The sequence below is a fragment of the Xenia sp. Carnegie-2017 genome, unplaced genomic scaffold, assembly GCF_021976095.1.
Source record: "Xenia sp. Carnegie-2017 unplaced genomic scaffold, XeniaSp_v1 HiC_scaffold_16, whole genome shotgun sequence".
NCBI classification, from domain to species: Eukaryota; Metazoa; Cnidaria; class Anthozoa; order Malacalcyonacea; family Xeniidae; genus Xenia; species Xenia sp. Carnegie-2017.
In genome coordinates this window covers 1,359,046-1,377,037 of record NW_025813469.1, presented here as the reverse complement: position 1 = coordinate 1,377,037, position 17,992 = coordinate 1,359,046, and the positions used below count along the sequence as shown (strand labels likewise).

Here is a 17,992-nt window from a genome sequence, read left to right as displayed (position 1 = left end):
TTAACAAATTTCCAGATATCTCACAAATTGCAGTCACAGGTCCCTTTTGTTCCTTACGACACAATGCCTGAAGCAAGGAAAGATGGACAGATCATTAGATACGTGAAATTTATGCACAAAATCATTTTCCGAAAACCGTTTCATTTACCTTGAATTTGTTCTTTGTTAACGGTTGGCCTGGTTCAGGAACAACCTCAATTATATCAAATATCAAAATCTAGAGAAGAAAATAAGAAAAGAAGCAATCAACAACGAAAGAAATATCATGTTTGTAAATGTAGATCGTCCAGGTTGGTATAGTCCTGAGAAGGACTGTTTTTGTTGTTGTTGACTGACGTTTCGACAATTTTGACTCTGAAGATGACTACCGCTAAGGTTGTCGAAACGTCAGTCAACAACAACAAAAACAGTCCTTCTCAGGACTATACCAACCTGGACGATCTACATTTACAAACATGTAACGATACTCCCGGGTTCAAACCATTTACGTTAAAAGAAATATCAACAAGTACAAGCCTAACATCAAAAGAGTGTTTAGTGTACTTCATCCAAAAACTACTAAGACGAACAGTAATAGCGAGCGATACTCCATAATCCTGAGGTTGAATTTCGATTCAATTGCCCTTCAATCATTGATTGTCAGCAAGTAATCATAATGATTTGCTCATGCATATGGTACACATCATTCTTACCAATCCACAACTAAACCTACTCGTCCTTCATTTACACACGTGATCATGATTTGCTCATGCATATGGTACACATCATTCTTACCAATCCACAACTAAACCTACTCGTCCTTCAATTACACACGTGATCATGATTTGATCGTGCATTTTCAAACACATTACTCCGGCAAATCCACAACTTATCCGTCCTTACTTACACACGTGATCATGATTTGCTCGTGCATATGATACACATTATCCCTACAAATCCACAACTTACCCGTCCTTTACAAGGAAGATCTTCACCGTAAACATACGTTGTGCCTAGAACAATAAATCCTTTCATTCCTGAATGTGTTTCTTCACTTCTCAAAATCACATTCTTCATTGTTGTCACGCGTTCATAATCGTCCAACTCAAACCTATATTATTGAAAAATCTATATTAAATCTATATTAAATCTATATTACTAAATCTATATCAGCTTGAATCACAATCCATATAATATGACCATATTTAACGTGTCCATTAAGAAACAGAAAACCGTTATTCAACAAACAATGCAAAAGTAAATATTTTCAAAAACTTATGTCACCGTTAGCTGCATACTTCATATAAAATTCCCAATTTGTATAACCACTGAACTAAATATTTAACTGGAATTCTACCTTCATATAAACATGCCTGTACTTGCATGAAGATAAATTTTACCTGCAGACACGCGTGGTTTGAGGGTCAAATCACGCATTCTAACTTATTCTCGTAAATGAAAATTCTTTGGGCCGAGCGCGAAAGGATTGGGCACATTCGAATTGCTGGCTTCAAATTTTGGCGGGAGATAGCCATCCAGTTATATTTAGCTCAATGGTTTGTACATACCTCGTGTTGGGTATTATCTCCCAAGTGAACGGCGACACTAACTGGACAGAAAACTTATCCAACAAAGGATAAACGTATCTAGGATCTAAAGACGAAAGAAAAATACGATTTACAAAATAGCTGCAAAACAAAGTGGTGAAAAAAGAGCATTTGTGAGCACCGTCTGGAGTAGGAATGAATTCGCGATCTTCAATTCCTAATCTTGCAATGACTTTTACTGGATCCGCTTGACTCGTGACTACAGCGTGCGTCTATATAGGAAACTAAATGGTAAAAAAAGGCTACTTCCAAGAACAAACAATAGCAACACGTACGTCACAACACACATAACTACGTCACAGCACACATAACTACGTCACAGCACACATAACTACGTCACACAACACACATAACTACGTCACAACACACATACCTACGTCACGACACACATAACTACGTCACAGCACACATAACTACGTCACAGCACACATAACTACGTCACAACACACATAACTACGTCACAACACACATAACTACGTCACAACACACATAACTACGTCACACACACATTTAACTCTCATCTCTTGAATAGCAGTCTTGCTAAGAAATACATATTTACTTCATAAGATGTTATACGCTGTTTCACGATTGCTAATACTTTCATAAAAACCATCTTACCTTGCTCTCTCTATTGTAGGCAATAAAATGAGGTGTACAACGAAGTGGAACCTTGCGAACGGGCCAAGGTGCATCGTAACTGAGATGAGTTGGTAACACGGATACACGGAGTTCACCCTGTTCACATGTTTAAAAAGTTAAGATAGATAAATATGTGGATAAGAAGTGAAAATTGACTTTTTGCTATGGAAGTAATTGCAGTTGTATTGGCTCCAATATTAACATGGAAAAAAAATGGCGAATTACACATTTTAAGTACATACTAGGTTTCTACTTTTACATTAAAGTAGTGTATTGGATTGATATTTGAAATTTTATATAGTTTTTAGTGCTGTAGATTGAGTGATCTGTAATTTTTCGTCATACTCTTGTCAAAAAGTAATTGTGAATCCTTCTTTTTGAATGTCAATTATGATATTATTATAAATACTTCTAAGACTTTTGTAGTATTTCAACAACGATAGGCAGGGTGAAAAACAGACTTGAGATCATTTTTTTAGTGATATAAATAGAAATTTTCGTCGTTCACATTAGAAATACCTCTTTATTGAAATATAAAAACCCCTTGGGACAGTTAACGTTACGAAACGGTACAAATGACGACACCGCACCGTCAATGGTCATTGGATGAGAGCGAAGTGCATTACGGGAAGATTTGAACAACCAAAAAGGATTTGCACCACAAACAAAGATCTATTGTTAAGACACATGAGTTAGACACATCAAATTAACAAATGAAATGAATGAGATAGAAAAAATTGATCAAATAGATGTAATGAAAATTTATAGTGATTGCCGACTCACTCCAGAATATGTTGAAATATCATGAAATGGCCTCAACCTTCCAACCATCGGCTCTGCCATCTCTTTCACATCTAGAGCGATAAATTGCCGTGCAATAACAAAACATTGAATAAAGTAAATGATTTGAACCCGGGAGTATCGTTACATGTTTGTAGATGTAGATCGTCCAGGTTGGTATAGTCCTGAGAAGGACTGTTTTTGTTGTTGTTGACTGACGTTTCGACAACTTTAGCGGTAGTAATGTTCAGAGTCAAACGAGTCATTTGATCACATGAGTCACATCTTCAGACTCAAATGACTCTGAAGATGACTACCGCTAAGGTTGTCGAAACGTCAGTCAACAACAACAAAAACAGTCCTTCTCAGGACTATACCAACCTGGACGATCTACATTTACAAACATGTAACGATACTCCCGGGTTCAAACCATTTACTTTATTACGATCATTTGGACGACAGAGCGAACAACTTGCTAAAAACATTGAATGATAAACATGATAACAGGAAATATGGATGGTTTGCTCAGGAATACCATCTAATTCAATACCTATAACATTTGCCTATTTTATACAACATTTTCATACCATCTTCTGAAGTGGTCTCTTTTGTCTTCGTTTTGCTTTTTTTCTCCCTCACCAGTACATTGTGTTGCATCTAAAAAGAATTCAACAATAAATCACAAAGTTTCACACTCTCCAGTCCATTGTATAGCTCAATTTCCAGAAAAAAGAAACCTTTTTAAATCGAATATTGAGATGGCCTTCAGTAGATGAGTCGTTGTAACTAAACGCTTCGTAAAGCATCAAATCGTGGTCAACTAGTGCAGCAAGCAAGGGTTTCGGGTTCTTGTCCGGTAATCCCGTCAACAAAATCTCCTTTACTAAAAGATTTTCTTCCTGACTTTGAGAGCTCCCAGTTGATCTAAACGAGAATTTTTAAAATAATTGAAGAGACAGGAATCCTAGAAAATACGTCATTCGTCATCTCTTTGACCTCTGTAACCTGGACAGACTCTTGAAAAATATTTCGTTTGTTATAAAACATGCGAAATAAAGCACAACCGCTCACCCAATACTTCCGCTGTCCACGAGAACTTTAGGCGCAAAAGCAAAATTTCTCACACAAAACACCAGTTTGAACTCGGGCACGGAATAAATCTCCAACGCTCCATTTTGGCGACATACAACACACCAGAAGGATGGTTTGATGTCTGTCCTCGTAGATGGCACTGAAAAGCTAAGGTAAAAAAGTTTTGACAAAACAGCATGAGAAATGAATATACAGAGGCAGTCATGACGCCTTTGGATACAAATATGGTTGACTAAGTTATAGTAGTTCAACAACAACTACGAAATTAAATGAGTTCATTTAAGGAGCAATACATAAATATAAATATTCACAGAAAATGGTAAGTCTGACGGAAGAGCAATTTTTTGCACATAATTCTATATGACATCTTTCTAAGACGTAATTTCATTCAGTGCATGACTTCATATATTGAAGAACATGACTTCAATATATGAAGATCAAATATTTAATAGCCATCCTATATCCCTATGCATACCTATGTATACCTATGTATCCCTATGTATACCCATGTATACCTATGTATAGCAGACATTGAATGTACCGTTAGTTTCATGACTTCAATATATGAAGATCAAATATTTGATAGCCATCCTATATCCCTATGTATACTTATGTATACCTATGTATACCTATGTATACCTGTATCCCTATGTATACCTATGTATAGCAGACATTGAATGTACCGTTAGTTTCATGACTTCAATATATGAAGATCAAATATTTGATAGCCATCCTATATCCCTATGTATACTTATGTATACCTATGTATACCTATGTATACCTGTATCCCTATGTATACCTATGTATAGCAGACATTGAATGTACCGTTAGTTTCATGACTTCAATATATGAAGATCAAATATTTGATAGCCATCCTATAGCCCTATGTATACCTATGTATACCTATGTATAGCAGACATTGAATGTACGGTTAGTTTCATGACTTCAATATATGAAGATCAAATATTTGATAGCCATCCTATATCCTTATGTACACCTATGTATACCTATGTATACCTATTTATACCTATGTATAGCAGACATTGAATGTACCGTTAGTTTCATGACTTCAATATATGAAGATCAAATATTTGATAGCCATCCTATATCCCTATGTATCCCTATGTATAGCAGACATTGAATGTACGGTTAGTTTCATGACTTCAATATATGAGGACCAAATATTTGATAGCCATCCTATAGCCCTATGTATACCTATGTATACCTATGTATAGCAGACATTGAATGTACCGTTAGTTTCATGACTTCAATATATGAAGATCAAATATTTGATAGCCATCCTATATCCCTATGTACACCTATGTATACCTATGTATACCTATTTATACCTATGTATAGCAGACATTGAATGTACCGTTAGTTTCATGACTTCAATATATGAAGATCAAATATTTGATAGCCATCCTATATCCCTATGTATACCTATGTATAGCAGACATTGAATGTACCGTTAGTTTCATGACTTCAATATATGAAGATCAAATATTTGATAGCCATCCTATATCCCTATGTACACCTATGTATACCTATGTATACCTATTTATACCTATGTATAGCAGACATTGAATGTACCGTTAGTTCCTACCTCGTTTCAGCCTGAAATGAAGACGTATCTGTAAAGACGTTCGATATATCGGACTCTCCATACAACATTTCCTCTTCATCGTCTGTAGTCATTCTAGCATAAACAAGAGCCCATAAACATTTCATAAAGCAAAAATATCGCTATCAAATGAATGAAAGCTCACATGTTAGTTGATGGTAAAATTGGATCCTTTGGAGTAACAATCGGTTGTTGCTGAACATGATGAACAGGTTCAACGATTTTTTCTGTGGTAAACATTCCACTCGTATCTTTGTAAACACAACAAGCACAAACCTTGGACCACTATAGTAAAGCATAAAAATCTTCACATCAAAAATTAGCGGGCTCAAGGGACGGCTACTTTCCGGGGTGGGGTGGGGCGCTTGTTCCGAAGTCGCTTAGTTTTGAGATGTGATTTTCAGCATCGGTTAACTCCCATAGTTAATTCTTAATCTGCAGGTAACTCCCATGATTAATTCTTAATCTGCAGTTAACTTCAAGGGTTAATTCTTAATCTGCAGTTAGCTCCCATGGTTAATTCTTAATCTGCAGTTAACTTCAAGGGTAAATTCTTAATCTGCGCTTTATAAACGGTATTTTCAATGTGTTTAAAGTTGTGTGAGGTTGTGGTAGTTTACGCAAATAATACATGAACATCTTATTTGAATATAAGAATAAGTGTTGTAATATTCTTATAAGTTCTACATGGAGAATGGTTTCTTTCGAGGAGGCAGTTGATTCAAGCAGGCTACTTTCGAAACTTTACGATATTTGAATTAACAAAAGAGACTCCACTTTCCTGATCAATTTTCACTCTCGCCACAATTAAATTGGGCGAAGAATTTTCACATGTAAAAGTAAGTAACATCAAAGTTCCGTCGGCGGTCATCATGACCGTGTAGGGATCTGCGACCGAACACCAAATTATCGATGAAAAATCGGCATCCATAGGAATATGCTGAATTTGATTTACTAAATGTTGTTCAAAGATAAAAATAAACCACGTATCATGTAATGGAAATAAACACAAATTCAAGTGATTTGTTTTACATACTGCCATCTAATAATCGCACGCCCATTGGGGTCACCTGTAAAAATAACAATGCACGCATGCGCTAAGATTTTCGATGTACATCAATAATGTTAAATGATTTTTTCTTTGCCTGCAGAATGTATCTCCCTTCACCAAGATTTGCTGCACACACGGTGGGATGTTGCGTGGAGAAACCGGAATGATCTAGCTCCATTATTTCTTGTTCCGTGCGCAGAACCTGTCAAACAGAAAGCTATGAGAAAATCGGACGATTAACAATGCAAGGAGACCATTTTAAACATCAACGCGAGAATAGCCACCAACTTTACTATAATGAAAAGAACGGCTATGATTTACAATAAACACATAAAAACAGAATTTTGATTCACACATTGGCCCGTTCACAGGTTTAGTTTGACTCTATTACAGGTTACGACTGCGATATGGTGACAATTTGTCTACTATAGCACAGTTATATGGTGAATGTTTACCGACCATACTTACAGGGTTATGGTGACAGTATACCTACCATACTACATAGATATGGTGAATGTCTACCAACCATACTTACAGGGCTATGGTGACAGTATACCTACCATACTACTTAGATATGGTGAATGTTTACCAACCATACTTACAAGGCTATGGTGACAGTATACCTACCATACTACATAGATATGGTGAATGTTTACCAACCATACTTACAGGGTTATGGTGACAGTATACCTACCATACTACATAGATATGGTGAATGTTTACCAACCATACTTACAGGGTTATGGTGACAGTATACCTACCATACTACATAGATATGGTGAGTGTTTACCGACCATACTTACGGGATTATGGTGACAGTATACCTACCATACTACATAGATATGGTGAATGTTTACCAACCATACTTACAGGGCTATGGTGACAATATACCTACCATACTACATAGATATGGTGAGTGTTTACCGACCATACTTACGGGATTATGGTGACAGTATACCTACCATACTACATAGATATGGTGAATGTTTACCGACCATACTTACAGGGCTATGGTGACAGTATACCTACCATACAACATAGATATGGTGAATGTTTACCGACCATACTTACAGGGCTATGGTGACAGTATACCTACCATACTACATAGATATGGTGAATGTTTACCAACCATACTTACAGGGCTATGGTGACAGTATACCTACCATACTACATAGATATGGTGAATGTTTACCAACCATACTTACAGGGCTATGGTGACAGTATACCTACCATACTACATAGATATGGTGAGTGTTTACCGACCATACTTACGGGATTATGGTGACAGTATACCTACCATACTAGAATCCTTACGACTTAAGATAAGAAATGAATGATTAGCGAAGCCATCATCATTAACAGACTCATCTTCATCACTTTCATTCTCATTTTCCTACATGAAGGAAACCATTTCATCAGATGTGAGCATGAAAGCAAGAGTTATAAAACACGGTGAAGTATTGGTTATAAAACACGGTGGAGTGGTGGTTATAAAACACGGTGGAGTGGTGGTTATAAAATACGGTGGAGTGGTGGTTATAAAACACGGTGGAGTGGTGGTTATAAAAACACGGTGGAGTGGATGGTGGAGGGTGGACACGGTGGAGGAGGTGGTGGTTATAAAACACGGTGGAGTGGTGGTTATAAAACACGGTGGAGTGGTGGTTATAAAACACGGTGGAGTGGTGGTTATAAAACACGGTGGAGTGGTGGTTATAAAACACGGTGGAGTGGTGGTTATAAAACACGGTGGAGTGGTGGTTATAAAACACGGTGGAGTGGTGGTTATAAAACACGGTGGAGTGGTGGTTATAAAACACGGTGGAGTGGTGGTTATAAAACACGGTGGAGTGGTGGTTATAAAACACGGTGGAAGTACGAGGTCATAGAATGAAGTAGATATGGCATCATAAAACACGTGTAAATTATCGGAGATTAGAAAGATCGTCATTCGCCACAAAAAAATGCTATCTGAACAATTTAATGAATTCATAACATTGTGAAGGAAGGTACAACCTTCGGTTCATGAGATGTCACCGTCCACATATCTACACAACCAGGAAGCTCAAAGGTGGTGACAACTTGTGGACGAATACTTTTCTATAAATAGTACAGCAGAACTGTCAACATACGAGGAAAGATCTAAATAGAGCAATAAGAATATCACAGTCGAGAGTAATCTTAACCAACCGACCTGAAGAAGAGACAGAGCACCATTTTTTCCATAACCAGAACACGTGACGATTTCCATGTCAGGAAAAGACGTTTCTGCAAACTAAATCACGCAAAAAAAAATAACATAAAGTACCGACAAATCCTTTATAAAATGGAATGAATAATCAAGTCTTGAAAATTTTCATACCTCCTCCTGTTGAATTACAATATGAATAATCAGGACATAAAAAAACAGAAATTAAATGAAAATTACGTCTAGTGTCGTATATTAAAGTCTATTCGGATAGCAGCCTTACCGAGAGGAACGCCGGCTCTCCCATGTCAACGCAGGAACACGGTCCAATGTTTATTAAACTATCACAAACCTAACCATGAGATAGCAAAAATAAGGGAATGTAGTCTTAATTAGAAGTAAAGTGTCAAAAATAATAGATAACAAAACCTAGAGACAAACGACAGTGCACAGTTTTCATTTAAACATTACCTATTTGACGTAATTTTAATCAAACTCATGGCAAACGCTAATCTCGGAGTAGAGAGCTCACTTAGTCACAATTTATTACAGAAATCATCTGAGCATGCGCAGTCTACTGGACCAACTGTCCATGTTCATGGTTGTGGCAATGACCAACTGGACGAACTTGACCTTCTTTCAGAATAACTGGCTCACATGGTAACATATTACTAGAAAAATCATCTGAGCATGCGCATTGCACTTAACCAAATGAGTTCATAGTCATGGCAACAACTAACTGTAGTCTGGATCATAGTTATGGAAGCTACCAACTCTAATCTGGATCTATTAGCATCAATTTTGGAGTAAATAGCTCACTTTGTAACAAATTATTTAAAAAATATCTGCGCATGCGCTCGGGCAAGCGCAGTACTAAACTAATTGTTCATACCAATGGTAATAACCAACTGTACCTACTTGCACTACTTTTGGGATAAATTGCTCACTTACTGGCAAATTATTAAAGAAATCATCTGAGCATGCGCAGTTGTGACTCTAATAATACGACAACTTCTTAAGCCTTTGAATTTTTGTATATATATATAAATCTCAAACTTCATATAGTAGATGTCAACTAGCAGTGGAAGCTGGGTGCGATGTAGTATGCAGTGCTATCGCAGGTGATCTCGGGTTCTGATGGGCGGAAGCTTGCTATTGCATCTTCCAAGTAGGATAGCGTGGAGGGGCCAAAATCTCCTACCGAAACGTTAACATGCGGCGTTCTAGTGCCTTGCGCTTAAGAAGGTAACGGGAAGCATGGACCGAAAACAGGGTTTTTTGTTTTGGGATTTTATCTTTTTCATTTATTAAACAGATAAATAAACTAACTAATAAATTAATAAAATTTCAAACAGCTTCTCTTATAATTTAAGGCAACCATAAACATGTTTTACATATTTTTCACGTCTTTCACGAATTGTCTCTCCTCTATGAGCAAACCATCCAAGAGCTTCATGGCAAACAAGTATTATTTATTTTTTCTGTCTCATTTAACGAATGCCACGCTTTTGAGAGAGAAAACGTTAGAACAGAGTTGTTCATCACGATTCTAAATTAATATTTTTGCTTCCACAGGCAAACTTGGGAATGTTATGATAAAACCTGCAAAATATTGACTTCTATAACGTAAAAAGAGCTTCAGCAATCTTTGTAGAAGCAATAACCAGGACAAGCAGACAATCTTAAGTAAAACACGATAAAATCAATTCAATCTTCTTCGTAAAATTCGCCGTAGCTTAAAAATTCCCATCAAACCTATAGCTTTATACCAAACAAAAAAGACATCAATTTTCTGTCCCAAAAGGGCAAAATTCCCGTCATCCCTCGTGTGTCCGACTATCCCCGAGGATAGCGAGCCACAGACGGACACTTTTTCAGTATAGCATAGTGGTTTGCCGCTCATGCGCAGCGGTTACACACAAAAACGATAACATTTGAATTGTGGAACAGCACAGACACTGATGGTATAGTTCATATAATTGCAAAACCAACCTCAAATGAATAAAACCAACCTCAAATGTATAGGTCGTTACTTCTGCACTCTTTGTATCAGCACCGTAAACTTCGAGATCATCGACTTCATCTGAACAATTAGAAAATTTCAAAATGCCACAAACTTGTGTAAGTCGTCCAGTGTATAGATGACCACACTGCAATCACACCAAACTGCATCATCATTAGGTATTTTATAGAAATCTAGCTTCTGTTTAACAATAACCATCGTCGGCTAATAATTGCATTGACGCGGAGACTAATTTACGACAGTCACCATTCAATTCGTGCATGTACTACCTAATGCGTGTATTAAAAGTATAACTTGCAACACTCACCTGTCAAACCATGCATGTACTACCAAATGCGTGTATTAAAAGTATAATTTGCAACACTCGCCAGTCAAACCATGCATGTACTACCAAATGCGTGTATTAAAAGTATAATTTGCAACACTCACCAGTCAAACCATGCATGTACTACCAAATGCGTGTATTAAAAGTATAATTTGCAACACTCACCAGTCAAACCATGCATGCACTGCCAAATGCGTGTATTAAAAGTATAATTTGCAACACTCACCAGTCAAACCATGCATGCACTCGGAGTCGAGCTTCCTTCGTTTCATATGCGGAGGGAAACCCTGAAAGAAAATCATGCTTCCACAATCTTTCATCACCAGTAAATAAAAATGATCACTTCCAGGATTTAGTTATAAAAACATGAACATGAACATGAGTAGTTATAAACATGAACATGAACTGGCTACATTTATTACCTCGTTTGGCTTGGTGGGATTTACGCCTGTAAAATAAGCAAAGAATCAAACCTTAATAACCGAGCGCGAGGTCTTTACGGAGAAATAACAGACCGAGGTTTTTTTGTACAGACCGAGCTCGTAGGACGAGGTTTCTACAAAAAGACAGAGGTCCGATATTTCTCAGTAAAGACCGAGAAAGCGAAGTTATTAAAAGGATTATTATATGGCATTATTCGACCTAAAACAAAGCTTGCTTTCTTTCTCGTCCTTGCTGTTTTTTACCGGTTGGCTTTCACTTTTCTAGTTTTCGTCCATAAAAAATAAATCGTTTCAAATTGTATCGTCGAGATAGTTAAACTGTTTTCCAAGTATTTTTCCTTCGAATCACATTTGTAAATGGTTTTTTGTTTCGTTTATTTTTGCGTTTTGCTGTTTGCTTTACGAAGTTTGTTTACATTTGACAGTAAAATTACGCGTTTTGGACCGTGGTCGAATACGGGAAAATAATGGACGGGCAAAAATGTTTCTGAGCCAACCAAAGCGCGCCATTTAGCCGGAAGTGACGCTTGCCATATAATAATCAAACCTTAATACGACAGTCACAAGATCATAAAGAGAGATATTCTACAGGGTACAGCTCACCATTCGGAAAACGTTTGTCAACTTTTTGAGTGTATCTTAAAAGAAGGGAATTGCCAAGACGTGAGCCAAGAAAGAGATAGCCTTCCTCACAATAACACAACTAAACAAAAAAAATAACGTTCATGTTTTGTGTCGAAAAAATTGCGCTGCCTTCTACTGTGATATCAATTTGACATTCCACATTTCCTGCTTACGCACGATGTCTGTACGCTTGACGCGGCTTTATCGAAGTTAAAACCACGAACACTTTTAATGCCGTCTGTTATCAAAGTCAAAACATAACTAAAAAAAAAAACATCCACTTTTGCATGTTTTCACCACAATAGGGAGTTTTAGCAAGAGTACGACTACGACTACGAGTACGAAATTTGACCGTGTAAGAGAATGGCACGAGGAGGTTTGTTGTCGTTGTCGCTTGGTCAAAATTTTGCTTTAGTTGTAAACAACAGAACGAGCCTTTTTATTGTGTAAAACACCGACGTTTGCGAAGCAGCTACGGCTCTAGTTTTCAATAATGATATCAAAGAATCGATGATACTGGTTTTACAAGAATATAGGACTCTTTAGACTGAAAAATCTTCACTATTTTAAGTTTTATGTACGATATATTTGTACTATTTTATTGTTTGTTTACCTTTCACTTTGAGTACGTAAACTACGTACAAACGTACAAAATAGTACTGTAAACTAATTTCTTACAGAATGAAGACATATACCTACTTTCTTTGCTTAAAAAGACATCGTAGTCGCGACTACGAATTTTTTACAAAACATCGTACTCAGATTGATGACGGCTACGTGTTTTTGTTGTCGCAACAATGTTTTCGCGCCAAAATGACGTAAATCGTACTCGTAGTCGTACTCGTAGGCTCCGCTAAAACTCCCTAATGACAACTCACGACCATACAAAGTCTTTACTGTACATTTCACCGCCTTTCAAGGAGATCACAACTCGATCGTTTGCTATAAAGCTACCACACGAATCGTCAAGTGTAATTGTAATATTCTCTTGCTCTCCTAGTTATAAAAGAATATGGATGGCAGAAATAATACATTCAACATGTTGCTTATCAATATGAAATTCAACAAAAATATATATTTTAAAAGCGAACAGGGAAAACAAAAAGCGTCAAACATAACCGCCACATTTAAAAAATATGCAACGTATTCGTATTTTGTCGGTAGAACATTTACTGCACGTAGACTTTCTTATGAGTACAATCTTATTTATGAATCAGTTTAGATTGTATCAGATTGGTTGATAGTGCCTCAGTGATGTAGCTAACCCGCAAGTTTTAGTCGTGCTACTACGTAAATTCCAGAAGATTACAATCATTAATTTCTTTAGAAATCTATAGTTTTCACAGTAAGTGAGCAAAGTAAAATTAATATAACAGGGGCAGGTTGCACGAAGCCTGGATAGCGAAAATTTCAAACTTGTAAAAAAGGTGTTTATATTTTTCTTACGACAAAGAATTTGTGTAATCTTAGAAACTTTATTTTATTTCAGCGATTGCACAGTTCAAATCGTACATTATTCTCTCATAAGAGATTTTATGAACGTTCAGAAAAATTCGCTATCCAGGCTTCGTGCAACAGGCCCCAGGACTACAACATGTCTATATTCAAAAAACTCGTCGTTTATATTGAATGCACATTAGCGATAGTGCTTCTACGAAATTATGATAACAGAACTAAACAAACGGGTTAAATAGCTACGACAGCGGTGCCTGAACACCTGTACACACTGCCAATAAAATAATTTAGACATTCGAAACAATATCAAACTTACTTAAAGGAAAAGAGGAGGATTTCTTTGCAATCGAGTTGAGAGAAACGCCATAGGCGGGAACGCTTTGATTGAGGTAAAGCAAAGAGTTTGTAGCAAAGAGAAGTATTCCACCTAAATAATCATAGAACTATTGAACTTATATACGCAAAACACAAGCCAATCTATATTAGCAAATGGGGCACAATGTCGAACACCGAAGCTCTGAGCCTTTATAGGGGTCCTTGGGGGGGGGGAGGGCTGGGAAGAGACCCTTACTTATTACAAGGTCCGCTCTGGTGAGCTAAGACAGCCCCATCTGCTTCAAATAATTCGAACATTCGGGACAGGGGGCGGGGAAAACCTAGAGATCCTTACTTATTACCAAGTCCGCTCTGGTGAGCTAAGACAGCCCAACTGCTTCAAATAATTCGAACATTCGGGACAGGGGGCGGGGAAAACCTAGAGATCCTTACTTATTACCAAGTCCGCTCTGGTGAGCTAAGACAGCCCCAACTGCTTAAAATAATTCGAACATTCAGGACAGGGGGGGCATTCTGCACGGATCAACGCATTTTTGATGATAAGCTATTCATATATGGTCACACAGCCCTTAATAGCGACTTCCTTCATTAGAGAGGTGAAATTTGTATTATTTGATAGTAACAATGGTGGTCCGATGTATATCACCACCCTTAATTTTCCACCGCAATTCATCTTTTCACAGCGCAGTCCTTTGGCCAATCGGAGAAATAAACCCCACCATCTTGAACCCTTATATACACGCCACTGATTGGACGCAAATTGCAAAGCTACTAATTTCACCAACAGAGAAAAGAAGCAATAAAACTTACCAATAGGTTTTGGGATTGGTAAAACTTGACAGCAGTCAAAAGGAAGATGTTCCACTGACCAAATAATAGGATTGACCTTTTCGGAAAGGTTCAACGAGATCGCCAGCATTGCACAGGTATCTTGACGAACAGCAAGTCGCCTGTAAACAAGACGCATTTTACGTAATGAACATAGCGTCATTATCACAGAATATAAGCATATAGGTCGCCATGTTAGTACTAACCCTGGCCAAGTCTTAAGAGGTTCGTATAATATGAGCAACGTGGGCTCAAAATATCCATGAAGGAACTGAATGTCGATGACGTTGTTTAATCGCATATTTATCTCTCGCATGTTTATAGTATAACTAGGCAACACCTGACCTTTATTTCTAAACAATAATAAATAAAATCATTTGTTTATTTAAGAAGATGTTCGGGGGGGGGTTAATCAATAGTTACATTGGTGTGTTTGAGAGGAGCTGTTAGAATATATAATATATTAGGATTAATATATTATATATATTCTCTGATGATGGCTTTGGAATAAAGTCGAAACACAGTGCCATCCAGCAAACTGCTATAGTGGCGAGAATGTCTCGTCCATACGCAGTTTAAAAGAGATTTGACTCGTCTCCAATCCCTGTGGGTTTGGTAGCTCAACAGGTAGAGCGGCGGACTAGTATCCCGCAGGTGCGAGTTCAAATCTCGTCCAAGTCACATGTTTTTCATGTGCATATTAAAAACCGTGTTAGGATTTATATATTATATATTCTCTGATGATGGCTTTGGAATTGTGTATTTAAGAGGAGGAGAAGGGGGGGAGTAAGCGTACTACATAGGAATGTATATAATTTAGTAAATCTTCTTTTAGCAACACAAATATGCATGATGCTAACTAAAGTTTAAGGTTTTCTGTAGTAAATTTGATTGAAATCTTCATAAACACTGATCTCCATTGACCAACACAATAGAAATAAATATTTTACAAAATAAAGTAACATACCCCACAGATTGATTTGGCTCGTGTTCATCATAAATGCCATCTTGTTTAAATGGCAACACCACCAACCAATGACTATAAATCCACATGGCCGCACAACGGTTTGCAGGATCAACACGAACTGTGGGATCATTAAAATGAAACTTCATTCCTCCCTGTATGAATCAATACATATGCACCTGTTACCATAGATACAAATGAGGTGATCACTATGGTTACCAGCACTTGGACTGGTAGCAAAACATGAATGATTGGGGGGGAGGGGTCATTTGAAATATTTCTTCCTCTATGAAAAAATGTCAATTTGTGGTCTTTCCCAAGATTTACACTGAATGATATGTGACAGACTAATATATTTTCATGACAGCCACCATGGAGTGTGTGTGTTTGCAACAGCGTAACCCTGTCATAAACTTGCCAACTGCTTTGTTCCCCAGAGAAAAGGCAGCCAAGATGGTGTATGTTGATTATAAGCATTTGATTATGATTACATTAAGACTAATTTGACTGCTGAATGTAAATGATATGTTGATAATCAGTCTCATCTTGAGAAATATGTTTGTACGCACTGGCATGTACCATACACAAAAGTAATTAAAGTTAAATAGGAATTACAAAAGAGCAATTACATTTCTATCCCATACAAAATGTTTTTATGATATTGTTTGTATGAAATACCATTGATTGCTACTAAATGCAATGAAAACAAGTTGGTGTAAATACAGATTCGTTACCTTAAGTTCATCTTCTTCAAAATAATGAAGGGATGTTGTTTTCAGATCATGCATACATGGATCATACTCAATAATGGCAAGCTGGATTTAAAAACAAAATCTGTATAAACTTGTAACACACTATCTGATAAGACTGCCATCACATTATGCATACCTTGGCATCATCAAAACTGAGAAGCAGCGAGTCTCTATCATTTCTCGACAATTTCACTGATTTTATAGACTTCACAGCACCAAAAAGGGAAAATTGTCCAACCATTTCCAGCTTTTTTGTTGTGGAAGTGTCCCCTTGAATACATGACACGATACAACGTAAATACCAAAATAGTTAATCAATAGCTGAAGAAATATTAAATAAAACTGATAGATTAGATTAAAAATTACCTTCTGTGTCCTCTGACTTCTGATGCACTTCATCCTTAAGAGAATTACAACATTTTGTTATTAATAATTTCATAGAAGCACTATTGCTAATGTGCATTTAATATAGACAACAAGTTTTTTTTATGATAGACTAGCCTCAAAATCATCGACACTGCAGACACCTCATTCTCCATTAAAATGAAAGAAGCACTCCACATTAACAAAACTAATCCTGACCACAATGTTCAACACAATATTTAGTTTGTAAAATGCTCCCCATTTATTTATCTCATTTTCTTATTATTGCCATAATTTATGCATTGTATTATTTTTATACAAACTTTGCATTATTTATGTAATTAATCACTTATACTGAAGAGGCTTCATGAGATGGTGAAACATGTCTATTCTAAAAAAACTTGTCGTTTATATTGAATGCACATTTTGTTATTAATCTGTGTGAAATGACCTATGCTGATTGATCCATTCATATGCTCGGGGATTATTTTATTTAAAATCAGCTCTACTTTGTAGTTTGAAGACTTATCCAAGTTTCTTTATGTCGTCTAACTTTGTCAAAAGCTAACCATATTCACTTGTTCACACAAATGTACATTCACAACAATAATTTCCCTGCTTTTAGAAAGGCAAACTATTTTCATTGATGGTACAAGTCACCTCATCAACTGCCAATCGGTAAATCCTTAGCAAAGATGTGCCAGCAACCACGAGATTTCTTTCGTTAAACGAATAGAAGTTACAAACCAAGCAATGCTCGATGACAGATGGTGGATGTGCTTGTTTGAAGATTGCATAAAGATCATACATTTCAAACGAAAATAGTCATAAAATTAAAGGCTTTGCCTTTCCCCTAACTTTTTAAAATTTTGTCATGAAGATGAAGGATGTGAAGAATTTGAAAATAGCCTCAATTTTT

General features: G+C 36.7%; 1 protein-coding gene across 2 annotated transcripts; it reads right to left on the bottom strand.

The window, feature by feature from the left end:
• Positions 1-100: 100 nt before the first annotated feature.
• On the bottom strand, positions 101-17,985 carry LOC124436397 (cleavage and polyadenylation specificity factor subunit 1-like). 2 transcript variants are annotated; one of them, XM_046986313.1, is made up of 34 exons: positions 17,734-17,985; positions 17,077-17,110; positions 16,847-16,980; positions 16,693-16,773; positions 15,962-16,113; positions 15,201-15,347; positions 14,977-15,116; positions 14,147-14,257; positions 13,278-13,371; positions 12,549-12,636; positions 12,355-12,454; positions 11,731-11,756; positions 11,535-11,595; positions 10,973-11,043; positions 9,244-9,312; positions 9,135-9,140; positions 8,967-9,047; positions 8,789-8,872; positions 8,070-8,165; positions 6,867-6,974; positions 6,758-6,791; positions 6,503-6,675; positions 5,867-6,006; positions 5,704-5,796; positions 4,077-4,244; positions 3,743-3,929; positions 3,593-3,662; positions 3,009-3,079; positions 2,745-2,897; positions 2,205-2,321; positions 1,708-1,798; positions 1,548-1,632; positions 949-1,090; positions 101-217 (listed from the first exon to the last, which is right to left on the bottom strand). In XM_046986313.1, the coding sequence occupies exons 1-34, from the start codon at positions 17,881-17,883 to the stop codon at positions 122-124; spliced, it is 3,453 nt and encodes a 1,150-aa protein (XP_046842269.1). In that variant the 5' UTR covers positions 17,884-17,985; the 3' UTR covers positions 101-121. The 2 variants fall into 2 exon arrangements, with proteins under 2 accessions (XP_046842269.1, XP_046842270.1); XM_046986314.1 differs by lacking the exons at positions 101-217; positions 949-1,090; positions 1,548-1,632 and having other exon boundaries at positions 1,765-1,810.
• Positions 17,986-17,992: the final 7 nt, after the last annotated feature.